Source organism: Lytechinus pictus, chromosome 7 (genome assembly GCF_037042905.1).
Source record: "Lytechinus pictus isolate F3 Inbred chromosome 7, Lp3.0, whole genome shotgun sequence".
Classification (NCBI taxonomy): Eukaryota; Metazoa; Echinodermata; class Echinoidea; order Temnopleuroida; family Toxopneustidae; genus Lytechinus; species Lytechinus pictus.
Genome location: NC_087251.1, coordinates 31,355,844 through 31,371,369, shown reverse-complemented (window position 1 = coordinate 31,371,369; position 15,526 = coordinate 31,355,844). Strand labels below are relative to the sequence as shown.

General features: G+C 35.9%; 1 protein-coding gene and 1 long non-coding RNA gene across 4 annotated transcripts; one reads left to right on the top strand and one right to left on the bottom strand.

The window, feature by feature from the left end:
* Positions 1-480: 480 nt before the first annotated feature.
* On the bottom strand, positions 481-9,789 carry LOC135154760 (putative nuclease HARBI1). Of its 3 annotated transcripts, none has more exons than XM_064102492.1 (6): positions 9,692-9,789; positions 6,610-6,687; positions 6,126-6,342; positions 3,823-4,109; positions 3,082-3,236; positions 481-2,604 (listed from the first exon to the last, which is right to left on the bottom strand). In XM_064102492.1, the coding sequence occupies exons 2-5, from the start codon at positions 6,652-6,654 to the stop codon at positions 3,129-3,131; spliced, it is 657 nt and encodes a 218-aa protein (XP_063958562.1). In that variant the 5' UTR covers positions 6,655-6,687; positions 9,692-9,789; the 3' UTR covers positions 481-2,604; positions 3,082-3,128. The 3 variants fall into 3 exon arrangements, with proteins under 3 accessions (XP_063958562.1, XP_063958564.1, XP_063958563.1); XM_064102494.1 differs by lacking the exon at positions 9,692-9,789 and adding an exon at positions 7,579-7,797; XM_064102493.1 differs by lacking the exon at positions 9,692-9,789 and having other exon boundaries at positions 6,610-6,984.
* Positions 9,790-11,429: 1,640 nt separating this feature from the next.
* Positions 11,430-15,160, top strand: LOC135154759 (uncharacterized). The gene is made up of 3 exons (XR_010294181.1): positions 11,430-11,558; positions 12,762-12,934; positions 14,397-15,160. It is a non-coding gene; the product is annotated as an uncharacterized LOC135154759 (long non-coding RNA).
* The last annotated feature ends 366 nt before the right edge of the window (positions 15,161-15,526 follow it).

The window sequence follows — 15,526 nt, the reverse complement described above, 5'->3', positions numbered from 1 at the left end:
TTTTTTTTTTTGTCCGTAATTTTACGGATTCCTTTTCCGTAAAATTACCGTACTTTTACAAAATTCCCATGTAAAATACGGATTTTATGTACGGAAATTTTACAGAAAATTTACGTGAATTAACATGTTTCCGTATAAATAATTAACGGAAAAAAAATAATTGTCCGGAAATTTTGCTGCCGGAATTTTTTTTTTTGTCCGTAATTTTACGGAAAAGGAATCCGTAAAATTACCGTACTTTTACAAATTCCCATGTAAAATATGGATATTATTTACGGAAATTTTACAGAAAATTTACGTGAATTAACATGATTCCGTATAAATAATTAACGGAAAAAAAAAATTTGTCCGGAAATTTTGCTGCCGGAATTTTTTTTTTTAATCCGTAATTTTACGGATTCCTTTTCCGTAAAATTACCGTACTTTTACAAAATTCCCATGTAAATTTACACATTTCCGTAAAAAAACAAGTTTACAGAATTCTTAAATTTTTTACAGATATTTTTTAATCAGTAGATACCTTACAATAGGAACGCTGATTTGCTATTTAAACATGTACTCCCAAACACATGGTAGATTGTATGAATGCATTCACTTAAGGCCTGAACAAAAATTGTGTTGCCCTTTTCTGACCTGGACAAATCGGGCCAGCTTTTTTCAATAATTTTTTTCATACTAAGCTTACTATTTCTAGAATAAAACATGGCAACAGTGATTGTGTCTCGCCCACTCATGAAAATAACCAGAAATATCGTGATTTGCGAGGGCACACAACATAATTGTATTGAAACTTCATTGTGAAATGACTGGGATGGAATAACACTTGTCATAGAGCCTTGCACATAAACTTTAATGTTGACCTGTAAATTCAATTCAATTCAAAATGGTTTATTAAAAATCCTTTCTTTGCGGCAAAAGCCGAATTGCGAAAATTTACATTTCAAACAAAATCATCAATAACAAGGTAAAAAAACTTATAGTACTACGAACAAATTTCAATATAGACATATGTAACAAAGTATATCATAAATAAATTTAAATTGATACTCACTGATCAATAAAAAAAATTGAAAAATATTCAAAATACATGTAAATATGAGTGGATAGAGGAAATGAATTGGAAAGCAGAAAGGAATAGAAATAGTGGAAGAGAGAATAATAATAATAAACAGTTCTTGTATAGCGCATATCACAATTATGAATAATGTCTCTATGCGCTTCCAAAGGACTTGGATATTATTACTTATTATAGAAGAGAGGCAGAGAGAGAGAGAGAGAAGAGAAGAAATTGATGGTGGAAGGGAAACAGAGAGAAAAGGGTGAAGAAGCAATTCAATTCAATTCAATTATTTTCTCTTTCAATCTTTTTACATTTACAATGATAGTTCAATATACATTATAACAAAATATAACATTTAAATCATTTTTTTATAATACAATAATACCATGAAATCGAAAGGGAAGGAGACCAACTAAAAAGCAGAGCTTGTAGGGTGAAGGCCCCCTTTTATAAGTAAATTTTATGAATAAAAAATAAGATAAAATTAAGAAATAAACAATATATATAAAATGAATAAAAAATAAACAAATAAACATAAATAAATAATAATAAAAATAAATGATTCAGTATTCACTGTATACAGAAATCATAAAACGATTAAACATATATACAAAGAGAAATTAATAAACACATTTACATATTAAATTCTGAATTACATTACTTTGGGAAAAAACGATAATCTAATATGCTGCAATAATACATATTTTGGCAATTTTTATGACTTCAATTCAGATATTAAGTTTACGACTAGATATCAGTGAATAATTGCTCATATGAAAGAAAAATATTTTGATTAACAAAGTAAAATGAAATGAAATGAAACTTGAGTTCGCCAACATAAAGAGAACTCAACATTAGAATTAGTATGTAATCTGCATTTTATAAAAAACAATCTCTTAATGATATCACATTTTGAGAGTCCAATGAATGATGAGTTCTTTAATTCTCAGCCATTCGTAGTTTGATATTATTATACATGTAACGATAGGGGAAGATATATACACAAAAAAAACTACTCCTTGTAATCAATTCTTTTAGAGTTAAAGGTAAATGCTAGTTTTGGTAACGATATCAAAATGAGTTCGTACAGAATCCAATGAAATGACCACCAAAGTGTCTGTTTGTATAAATAAAACATATGTGCCAAAGGATTCTGGAAGAAATTGTGTAATTGCTGAGAAATCAGCAAATAAGCACAGGATTCGGGTAGAGCGTCGGGCCCGACATTCGAAGCAATAATTATACACTGTCCCACGTGCGCTTATCTGTGTTGGGGATCTTCAGCCTGAACATTTTTCAGCGTAGATTTCAAGATTTCACAAAGTTCAGTTTATGTAACTGTACCAGATCTAGATCCTCGATGATATACTGACAATTAAGCCTTGTTTTACAGACTTTCTCATGAAATCAGTGTTTACTGCAACTACTGGAATTTCTCTTTAAGGTGCCGAATCAACGAGGGCAAGGGGCTATTTCTATATCGTGAAGTTCGACATCGCATCTCTACTGTTCCGGCCAAGCTTCTAGTCTGATATTGACAAGTCCTATTTTGAGGTAGAAGGTGATACAGTTTAGACGTGGGGATTTGCATAGACTTCGCAAACGCAAGACAAAGAGTTTGATCCATCTATCTTCAAGAGACATCAGTTCTGACTGGAGTAAAGCATGCTCATATGAAGAATATGCTGCTCCAAAAATGATTCTAAGGGCACGTTTCTGAATACGTTCGATGACTTGTACTTGTTGTTTTGTTAGTGCTCCTGACCATACAGGTACAGCATATTCAACAACTGGTCTCACGAAACTAGTATATACAACTATAAGGTCCTGAAATTACAGACTATGATATTTCAAAGTGCGAAGAACATATAAACGACTATTTGCGCTCTTGACCATATATTCAACGTGTGTAGACCATTTCAAATCCGACTGGATTGCTACGATGCAGTGACACATCATGGAGTGAGAGCACCGTCGGGTTTGGTACATTTCTACAAAAACTTTGAACACTTTGACCTTACCATGTGACCTCCGACTGCAGCATAATATGCAGGTCGCCTAAGTACATCTACCATCCAAGTTTGGTTGAAAAGTGACTTACGGTTGCGGAGTTAGGTGTGCTGCCAGGCCATCTGGCAACGATGCTTGTTATTTTCTCAGCCTGATCACAAACAACCTAGCAGAAGACAAAAGAGGAATATCAAATCTTACATTCATAACTGTCTCTATATCGTTCTGGGCACTTAATTTTCAATTTTCTTTGGGACATCCAATGGGAGCACACAACAATTGAGTTTTGCAAGTTTATCACATATTTGGAATGCAATTTTAACATGCATGCACATAAAAATTATTGGTGTGCTTTCCATGTTAGGTTGATTTATCCAACAATCACCCCACCCTTCCACTGCTTCAATTGCTCAGTACTTGCACAAAAAAAATATATATATATATGCTACAGAATTAACTACTCATTTTAAAAATTGCCCAATCAAATACGAATCGAATAATTACTATAAATGAAACTGAAGTGATAGGAAATCCTAGGAAAGAAAATTAATGTCACATTCTTTTTTTTGGCCAAACTTTATACAAAATAGTACATTGTTCTAGTTATAGTAATTTAAGTGGCTTTCACATTTGCTTGTATTAGCAATTGCAATCATTTGATCACAATATATGTCGCACACAATCACAAAGGTTGCAAGCAGTCTCAGCACTAATTGTGAAAAGGGCCTAAGAAAGGGTATAATTAATCTAACCTGAACATTGATCGAGTATCTATTCTTCCTGTTGAGGAAGTATATTGCCTGATCCCCACCAGGGCTCCTGATGTAGACATGTGTCCCATCAATTGCACCTATCACTCCTGGAAATCTGCAGTACTGGAAGAACTGTCGCTGAGTTGCTTCAACTTCTTCTCTTGTCGAAGGAAACTTCATGTATTGCCTTTTCCTTCTTGCTATAGCTTCTGACACATCTTTGATGATTCGACACATTGATGACTGTGATATTGCTGCCTCATCACCATGCATCTTTTGAAATGATCCTGTAAAATCAAACAAACCATATGGTTGATAGGTCATTGTTTCGAGGTAATTTTAAAACATTTCATTACACATACAGATGATACTTCTGATGATAAAAAAAATTAAGCACATATTTCATAAGAATATTCATCTTTTACAAATATCAGACAATTTTCTGCAATTCATTTTAACAAGTGGAAGGCCTCTTGCAGTGTCGCCATCATACGCGATTCGATATAGCAGCAGTACTGACTTAAAAAACAGCTATTGAATAATGTTTATTTTCTGCCCCGTGCTTTTGACTTTTTACCTTGATGTTTTTGCACATCTATTGATAAAAGTTCAAAAAAATTGGTCAGTACCCCCAAAGTGTACCACTATATAACATGGCGCACAACATACATGGTATTTCCCATACATAGTAGATGTCTATGTGTGATCATTCACATGATTATAATTCAAATAAAAAAACATTTCTAAATATTCATTTGGAACTTATGATAATCATGTGGAAACCAACTCGCATATCTAATGAGCTGTGACCTTTGACCTGCGGACTCCGAATTCGAACTGAGCCTGTATTTTGGTGTCCTATACCTACACACCAATTTTTTTTTATCCATTACATATTTTTTTACTTATTGCGCGGAAACCAAGTGGGGGGGGGGGGCGGACGGACAGGGGCAATGCATGACCATCCAGGCGCCATTTTGTAAATTTCTAGTCCATTTGCATACTATTCCTAATCCCATCCTTACTCTCTTATCCTGCATGCTACACACTTCTAACAAATTGCTGTAGATTGTTTAAGAGTTGCTCTTCATATGAAAATATGACTTGTCCTTGAAAATGCCGTCTTCATGCCCTTAATTCAAATCCGAAATAGTCTACATTTAAAAAATTAATATTTATTGAAATGTAAAGTAGGAAAATCATAAAATGGCCGTAACTTCCTTGTTTTTATTCATTTTGGTCTGATTTGGGAACATGCTTCCGTATTCATCTGTTTTTACGCATCAGTGACCATTACCTTTAGAAATAGCGCCCTCTATTGCAAAAATAGTAAAATGGCCATCACTTACTTGTTTTCATTTATTTCAGTTTCATATTTTCAGGGTTGACTTATGATAGTCCAAATTCAATTGTTTTTTTTTTCATTTCACACATCAATGACCATTATCTTCAAAAATAGCGCCCTCTATTGCAAACTAAAGAAATATTATAATGGCCATGACGATAAGTTCCTAGTTTTCATTTATTTCGGTCTCATATTTTCAGGGTATGCTTATGGCATCATCCCTCATAATCCATGTTTTTTAACGCACATCAGTGACCATTACCTTTAAGAAATAGCGCTCTCTATTAAAAAGTTGGAAAACAGTAAAATGGCCATCACTTCCTTGTTTCCATTTATCTTGGTATCACTTTTTTAGGGTTTGCTAATGGCATCATCCCTCATATGCAAAATGTTTTTTTTACGCATCAGTGACCATTGCCTATAAAAATAGCGCCCTCTTAATATTTTGAAAATGTATATCCTCAGGAGTTTTCTCTTTATCTCCTTCTGTTTCTTGCCCTCCATAAAATCACAGGCGTCAATGCATGCACATTGTTCTGATACGATTGCAGCTCTAGTTTTTTGTGTGTATGTTCATCTCGAGTTGTTATCTATGTGCCAAATTTCATAGCTTTTCATCGCAACACAGCCAAGTTTCGGGGGGGGGGGGTGGGGGTGATCTGCCAATTTAGGGTTAATGACAAATTTATAACTCTAACCTGACATAACAGTTCTAACAGCAGAAACAGCAGAGCTTCACTCCTGCTGTGGTAGTTTTGGAATTTTTAAGCATGCAATTCATAGGTACTTGACTGTTTGCTTAAATGATACTCTTACTTATGTGATCCCTCTCTGATTTCTAGATATTGTCATCATCATCAACTTTGTCTGGAGTCCTAAAATTAATAGAAACAACCTCAGTCAAATAGATTTAACAGTGCCCAGAAACATTCAATAATCATTTAATTCAATTACTCACCCACTGCATGAAAACGGAGAGCCGTCAACACCTGCAAATAAACGGGAAGTGGATCATTCCTCTGTGTGTCCCTCTTCAATTCGGCTTCCAGCATGTTGATGATGTAAATGACGGTTTCTTTTGACAGTCGATACCGATCTTGAAATGGCCCATCCTCGTACGATTCCGATGGATTTCTAGCATCCCGTAGCCCACGACGTGGTCTTGGCAAAGGTAGCTGTACATGTATGCAGAAGAGTTGAATATTATTTTTAATTCTTTTATTTTGTGATCTTTATAAACGTTCCAAACAGTGAACATGTGCATGTAGATTTGATTACACATCTACCAACATAATAACTGCAATCTTAATTGTCTTCCCAAGATTAACAAAAATTACATTCAAAATGTTATTTCAAGTTTTCATTTTTGTTATCTCATCAAATCATTTCAATAATACTTTTAAACAAATTAAAACAATGTAAACCAAATTTATCAATCATACCTCTCTTAGCAATTCAAGGTTGTGAAGGTGATGGAGATAATCCATGGGTATAGGTAGATGTCAACCGACGACGTAATTCTGTGAAACAATTGTCAAATAACAACACAAACATTATTTTTTAATAAATACCGGTAGGCAAATAATTGGAAACATATACATATAAAAATAATTCATTGGTTTATCACTTTATACAGATCTCATAGTGAATGATAAATAAAACAAAAACATTGTAATCATTTGTGCGAGATGCCTTTAAAAATTAAAGTTTTTTTTGGGGGGGGCGCTATATTTTCTCTATTTGCAAGTGATATGAAAAAGATTTTAGAACGAAATTTAAGTAATCAACTCTTTAATATTTCAGCCTCTAAAAATTGGCCTGTGCCGAAAGCAAAAGAAACGTATATTTTTAAATGCAATTTAGGCAAATTGAAAAAAAAAAGCATTTCTTTCTCCTCTTTAAATGCACCAAATAGTACAAAATTATATGGGGTCTTCGGAAATTTTATTTGATCTATGAGAAGCAAGTTCCCATAGAAGAATAATTACAGCTGAGAACAAATTTTGGTTTCTACTATATGGTCAACATATAGTCAATAGACCAGCATGTTTCCACTTATATTGCACTTTCATTTGACCGGCATGTTTCCATTTTCATTACAGTGGACATTGTATAATAATTTAATGAAACACAAGTGAAGACTCTCTTTAATTGATATGTAATGGGAGAAATAGACTGAGGACAAAATAAAAGACCTGTTCTAAAACAAACAATTTAATCAAATAATTGGAATGTAGCAATCATCATTATAAAAATTTAAGCTTGAAAAGAGAATCATTTAATTATAGATAAACCCACAGAGCTGTAAGAAACTTCAACCCGGGCTTCAACCCTTCACAATCACATGCACACTGTCACTAAACCAATGCCCACACGTCCAGAGGACACATGTACAGCACGCTTCGCATTACCTAAAGCGATGTTCGTGCAGGCTCCACTCCACTTCACTACCGCTACACTGTACGCTCCAACAAGGTCGTCTACATCGCTTGAGCTGAGGTAGCTTCGCATCACACATACACACATGGAACACACTGTCTTAACTGAATTATCAGTGAATGGCTGAGAATGGAAACCCGTCGGTCGCTAGCCAGCACTAAGTCATTACTAGATCTACCTCGAGCGAAGTTCGTGCAGGATCCACTCCACTTCACTACCGCTAGTGACAAAGGTGGGATGGAAATGTTATTTATTGTAAAAAATATAGAAAAAAATAAAATGAGGAAAAAAAACATTTTCCCATACTCGTAGAATATTTTTGGTATTTTCTGAACCATCCAATAATAATATAAATATTTATGCTGTTTGACCTGCGACCGATCGCATGCGATGTTTTTAAATCGGCCATGAATAGTGACGTGTGAGGAAATAGATACTGGCTCAAAATCAACAATTTAGAGGATAACCAGAGGATGGACACGGAGTGAAATACGGGTGAAGAGTAAGAAATTAAGCCATTTTTCTTTCTCTTTATATTTTTTGTTATGATTTTTACAATAAATAACATTTCCATCGGCCACCCCACCTTTGTCACTCGGAATATCCGATCGAGATCACCGTCCCGAAGTTTGGGTAGGTGGAGTGTAGTGTAGCGGTAGTGAAGTGGAGTGGAGCCTGCACGAACTTCGCTCGAGGTATACTAGATCTAACTAACTGTAGTTGACATTGGGTGATTTCAAGTTCGGTGTTGGTGTTGAGAGCGTAAAAAGGCCGCTGAACCGAGCTCCAACACCGAGCTGGGACTGGGTTCAGAGGAATGATACCAATTGCGTTATCGATAGCACATGACGTCACGCCTCTGCGCTGCGCTGCTAAATCATCTCAACTTCACGCGAGAAGTCTCGACGACGAAAATGAAATCGGAAAGAAATGCATTAAATTCTCATCGTACAGAATACATGTATACCCAGTGGTTGTGTGTCCGGACGGGTTGGGTGTCCGGACACATGACTTTTACTCTCAATTTTGAAAAGTTTACAAGCAATGTCTTTAATTCTTTTTAGCACAGAATATAAGAAAATATTATAAAGAACAAATATTGATGGTGAAAAAAAACTATTCAACCTATATTTTTGGTTTATTCCTGAGATAAAAACAAGGCTTCATTTCTGTTACGTGTCCGGACACCCAACCCCCCATCCTACCAATGTTTTAATTAATTCAAGAATTCGAAAGAGTGAACATTATTCTTTATCAAAATATATAGGCCCCTACAGCTCAAATGATTTGTTCTACTACTAGTACTAGTACTAGCTCATCTTAACTGTAAAAGCTAATTTTACGGGGATGTTTCATCGTGTTTGCCGCCTGTTCACGAGCTTGAGATTGCCAACACCAACACCGAACTTGAAACCATGATTTTCCCAATCCTTGGGGGTTGGTGTTGGTGAATGGGGAAATTGCACGTACATGTAGATCGTCAACACCAGCCGCAGTGCTGGGTTCAGCAGACGACATTCAACACGAACTGCCGGAAATACGTCATATTTTCCGAGGTCAATCCCAACACCAGCCTGATTTCAAGTACGGTGTTGTCACAACACCAACACCAGATTTCAACACCGTACTTGAAATCACCCATTGACATTGACATTGATTTGATTTAGATCTAATCTAGGCCTAATCCACCCCTTTAAATAAGTTTAATTGCACAAATTTAATATTTTGAGGTTTATATTTTCATCTTGACATTTACAAATGAAGATACAAATGAATATATAAATGGCATCAAAATATAAATATCCTTGTGAAGCTCATAAAACAAGCTTGGCCCACGGCTTCGCACCTTCGATTCAATTCGTTCAACCACAGTGTCAAAATATCCAACACTCAAATGCACCAATGGGACTGTAGCAGCGCGTACGCGACGATACATTGCATCGTCTGGACTTGTCAATGCCAAAACCTTGTTCGTAATCATGAAAACCAACACTATTAATTTCATATAACTGCATAAAACGTATCAATATATTCCAGAGAAGCATAGCAGAAATTTCTTTTACGAATTCAAAGCAAAATACTTACGAATTTCTGATCAAGAAGATCACTTGACACATCCAAGACATCAAGGAAAATTCTCTTTGCTTCGCGGGCTTTTCACAAACTTCTCAAGTGCGCATGCTCGAAAAAGAAAACTTATCATTAACTTGATTTTTCTGTAAATTTTACAAAGTTTCCGTAGAAATTGCACTTTGCACATATTACGAATTAATCTGTTAAATCGTGTAAACTTACATCTACTTTACAGTAAATTTACAAAGATGTATCGTAAACGTCTCCTTACGTCAGTAAATTTACCATATATAACCTGATTTTTCTGTAAATTTTACAAATTTTCCGAAGAAATTGCACTTTACACATATTACAAATTAATCTGTTAAATCTTGTCCATAAACTTACATCTACTTTACAGTAAATTTACAAGATGTATCGTAAACGTCTCCTTTCAATAATGATCTTCACTACAATTACGGACAACGTCAGTAAATTTATCATTAACCTGATTTTTCTGTAAATTCTACAAAGTTTCCGTAGAAATTGCACTTTATCTGTTAAATCTTGACCGTAAATTTACAGCTACTTTCTAGTAAATTTACAAAGATTTGTACAGTAAACCACTAAATATCTCCTTTCAAGTTTACGGATAAGATAAACAGATTTATTTGTAATATGTGTAAAGTGGAATTTCTACGGAAATTTGTAAAATTTACAGAAAAATCAGGTTAATGATAAATTTTCTGACGTTGTCCGTAAACTTACATCTACTTTACAGTAAATTTACAAGATGTACTGTAAACGTCTCCTTTCAATAATGATCTTCTGTACAATTATACGGATCAAAACGTTTGTAAAATTGATCATTTACCTGATTTTTATGTAATTTTTACAAATTTTCCGTAGAAATTGCACTTTACACGTATTACAAATTAATCTGTTCAATCTTGTCCGTAAACTTACAGCTACTTTCTAGTAAATTTACAAAGATTTGTACCGTAAACCACTAAACGTCTCCTTTCAAGAATGATCTTCACTACAATTACCCTGATAGCAGACACGGTCGTGATGACGTCATTTTCTGGTCAGAAACTAGTAAATCTCGTCATAGTATATTTGGACAACGTCGTTACGACGTCATTTTGACGACTTTGAACGACAACTTTATTTTGCATTTTTGTATGACCAGATTATGACGTGATTGTGACGTCATTTACTGACCAATCTACGACAAGTAAATTTGCATTTTTATATGACCACATTAGGACGTGATTATGACATCATTTATTTACCAATCAACGACGAGGAAATTTGCGTTTTCATTTGACCAAATTACGACGTGATTATGACATCAATTATTTGCCAATCAACAAGAAATTTACAATTTTATTTTGCTATTTTTTCAACCTTGCCATGTTATTAGCGAGGCTGCATGTTTTCTCTTTAAAAAAGGAAAAAGAAGAAGAAAAAAAAGTAAAATAGTACATGCAAAAAAAATAGGAAATTATATAATCTTAAAAAAAAAGCTACAAAAGCAGTGGCAAAAATATCATTTTGACTGGTTGCCAACCATAACCAAACAAGAAGAAGAAGAAGAAGCTTCTTATGCCAAAGAAGTTTGTATATCTATTTTAAAAACTTTTTTCTTACTCGCGGTGTTAGACCCCCCTCAGCTCAACCCCTATAAAAATTCGCCGAGGGGGGGGGGCGGCGCGGCGACAGGCTTGTGCATGCGCACTTACCGCCAACATTTGAAAAGAATTCCGTTGCGTTGTTGGAGTTGCAGTTTATTGAGCTCGATCGAGAAGTGCGACGAAGAAGGCCGTTAATAATTCTTTTAAAGAATACGGGTCAGATATGGACAACGACTTCGAAGACATTTGCAGTAGGCTAAACAGTAAGTTAGATAACCATTTTCTATTATTTTATTTTCGTATTTTGTGAAATGCCGCGGCTTGCAGCTAGCTTCGTCACTGAAAATGACATGACGCTGGCAATCCCATCCTGGTACCGCCGGCTCGCCCCGGCCCGAGCGCCCGCTCGCTGCTGTGGACCACTGCACTGGCGGCCGGCTGGTGATCGCCAACCCCAAGTCTGCACATCTAACGATTTGAGTTCAGAATTAACGTGAATTTCCTTTTATTTTACAAAATCTTTCAATTGATGATGTTCCTTGTATTCTTATGAGTAAGTATGCAAAAAGTCTCATTAAAAAATGAGAGAAATAATTGATTTTCTTGGAAAAAAACTTGGCCAGTCATGGTCATTTTCAGATTGAACAAAATGATTAGTGGTAGTGGCAGCGGCAGTGCCCGATGTGTGATGTCTGCGCACTCATTCACTTTGCACAGGCCTGTTACACACGGTGTGAAGATTTTGATAAGAAAGCAAGCACCGAGGTACCTCGAGCGAAGATCGTGCAGGCTCCACTCCACTTCACTACTGCTGCTACACTACACTCGTAGCGGTAGTGAAGTGGAGTGGAGCCTGCACGAACTTAGCTCGAGGTAGCACCGAGGCTGCATTTTGAGGCCGTCACATGAAATGCCCTGGAAAGAGTTCCATATCCAATGCACCCCTCCCCCCCCCCCCACCAACATGACCAAAAATAACAAAAGAATGAAAAGATTGTTGAGAATTAATTCCGTTTCGTTCAGATTTTTCAATAATTTTTTTTTTGTACCGTTATCGTTATGTTGGCACCTTCCTTAGTTGGAACTTGAACTCACCTCGTTTTATCTGTAGTCAACTGCAGTCTGCTATGCTAGCGAGATAGCCGATAGTTCAACTAGACTTGACTCAGACCCTTTACTGACTAAATAAACCGATGTCTTAGTCTATGGACAATTACACACACTCTATACATGCTCAAAATTTGACGGAATAAAGCCATATTTTAGTATGTATTTCCACTTCCCCATCATATATGTTCTATATTGGGCTGATGGGCTCGATATATATTATTCTGATCCTTCTTCGTGTTTTTATTTTCAATATCAGTGGGGGTGCATATGGAACTCTTGGCAATGCCCTAAATTCATTATTTTCCCACCATTTTGAGTCAGATTTTTGATGAATAGATCTGTTTATGACATTTCAGGGGAAAGAGAGGGAGAACCAAAACTCCCTGTCCTGGCATCACACTTGAGGAGGAGATGAAGTCAGTGAATATGACCTAGCCCGGGGGAGTTTCCAGAAGGCCCAGAACCGCCGGCCGCCAGGAGTGGAGGTCCTTCGTTGTTGCCCTACGTGCCAAGCGGCATCAGGCAGTAGGTAAGTCAGTACAGTAGGCTATTTCAGGTGTAAAGTTTATTTTTTGTTTTGAGTCGTTGCGCATCTTCTATTATCAGAATCGCACAGATTCGGATGTGCGCAATCTTGGGGCACCTTATATCTGTCAATGGTCCTAACTGTACTAAGAGGACTCTGTGATGCTATTTTATCATTTTTACATTGTATTTTCATTCATGGAGCCTAGACAAGTCTCTGTTGACTGTAGAACTTTGTACACAAAGATGGATTTCCCTAGAAAATCCACTTTTCCCTCAATAATTTTTGGGCAAACATTTAATTTTTCCGATTTGTAAGCCTTTGTATTCTAAATATAAAAAATTCTTAACCCTAAATGGACTGGGCTATTTCGACACCTAAGAAGACTGGGGGGGGGGCTGATTCAGCCCCCCCCCCCTTATGATTTTGGCTGGCGATCGCGACGAAAATTGGCATGCTCGTTACCCATGGCATTCATTATCTACAAAACTATAATATCAAATTCTGCGAAAAATCTCACTGCTCATTAAGTTGGCTCTAATTAATAAAATAATACCCCTAAAATGCTAATTTTTGTTTCACATACTCTAGAAAGGCATCTGATCAATTTTTATTTTTCAAAAATTTCAAAAAAACATTTATTTTCTTATGTATTCTATTCTTTGTTTTACGACTTTTTGTTTTTTAGTGTTTTTTCAATGGAAATTGTCGGGGACTTTATTTTTACCATAAACAAGATAAAATTAATTGATTTTAACTTTTAAGCAGTGAAAGGAAAAATAATGATACATTTATGAATTTTGGCTAAAAACACTATTTGCATTGAATTTGTACACAAATTCACGTTTTTCAATAATTTTGGGTCTGCATGCACTTACAAAATGTTGCGTAATTTCGGAAACACGTACCCGGGGGTCACAATTTTGGTCTCAAAAGTTGCACGAGAGTTGAAAGTAAAAAGTCAGCAAGCGACACGGTCAAAAAAATTTGAGCGGCGGATTTATCGCGAAATATGTTGAGGGGGGGGGGCTGAATCAGCCCCCCGAGTCTTTTAACATGTGCATTTATGATTACATCAGAATTGATCTTGGTTATGTGAAATTGGCAACTTGTAATTTCTTATTCAAACTGATGGAATTATCCCATAACCATTTAAAACAAATAAAAAAGCATGAATTAAAATTTTTTTTTTCAAACAAATTTACTCTAAAATTTCCTTCCCTTTACAGAGATGGTTTGGAGGTGTAGATCTTGAGGGCATCAAGCCCCCCCCCCTCCCCCAACTTGACTTTACATGTTAATATTTGAAGTACTGTATAAAATATGTAACGCACCCCACATTGTTTTGGAATCATTTTTTAAAAAGTTTGCAAATTGATATTGAAACTATTTAGTTTCTAATGAATATTAAGTAGTTATTGTAGGAAAGGTTTTTATGTTTCTCTTCTGTTTTTTTTTTTTGCAGATGCTGTAAGTGTACCCAGTCATCTGGTTTCGTAACACCTTTTATAGCGCTATTGGAACCTGCTCCCTACCAGTATAACATCGAACAGATTGGAAGAATAAAGGCCAATGGGAAGTGCCTTGTATACCCCTACTTGCCGCACAGCAGTCCGTGGTTTAGCGCAATCTAAACTTGACTATTGTAGCTCTTCGTGCTTGAATTAGGGTGATCTGGACCGACTGCAGATAGTACAGAATGCTGCATCTATTGTGCCATTTGCCATACGCCCACTTCGCTGGCTGCAAGTCAAGGAAAGGATATACATAAACATCAGTGTCCGTCTACTGATTTTCAAAGTCAATGACAGGGGTCCAGATTACATGTATTAAAAGGAATGCCTTGTGCGTCATTTTCATTCTAGGCGCACTTGCCTTTTTATTTTTGTGATCCTTAGTCTACGATGCACCTACAAATTAGCTACTGGTGATGCAACTTTCTCCACTACTGCTCCAAGGCCATGGAATTAGCTCCACCCTCTCCTCCAATTTTCAACAACCTTGGATCAATATACTTTGAGAAGACCTACCACATTCCTGATCATCTTTGCTCTGGACTTGGAACAACACTGTCACTGCCTGGTAATTTAATTTTTTTTAATCTCATGTGCTGACTAGGATGGCATCTGAAAGTGCTTTGTATCTCACAAATAATGTGTTGTGTAAAAGAGAACAGGCATTGAGGTCAAGCATAAGGGTAACCATGGATATGGCCTTTGATTACTTTTTAACAAAAACTGAAAAATTCATCAAAATAGGACAAGGGGTAATAAAGTAATGTATGGCATTCTAAGCTCTGCATTATTTTGGTGAAAGACCTCTAAGCATGTGCAAGTAGCAGGCTGATGATGTCATACAGACGTACACGTACATGTATCCCAAACGTATTATTTTGTATATATGAAATTGTGTATTTAAATTGGATTGTAAACTGCATTGATGTGACTTACCTGTATTGATTATTGCTGGAAGGTTTTTTTGCTACATGGGATTGGAAGACATACTTATTACACACATGAAATATTATTTCATCTGGTAACAGAACAATAAAAATGTGGGCATGATATCATAAACTTATCTACTTGCATGTGTTAA

Excerpts from the sequence above, each read along its gene's own strand:
- LOC135154760 (XM_064102492.1), bottom strand. The coding sequence starts at position 6,654 with ATGGATTATCTCCATCACCTTCACAACCTTGAATTGCTAAGAGAG. Across the intron at positions 6,343-6,609 it reads ACCTTGAATTGCTAAGAGAG|CTACCTTTGCCAAGACCACG; the intron begins GTATGATTGATA and ends ATACATGTACAG. Across the intron at positions 3,237-3,822 it reads GATACTCGATCAATGTTCAG|GTTGTTTGTGATCAGGCTGA; the intron begins GTTAGATTAATT and ends GTCTTCTGCTAG.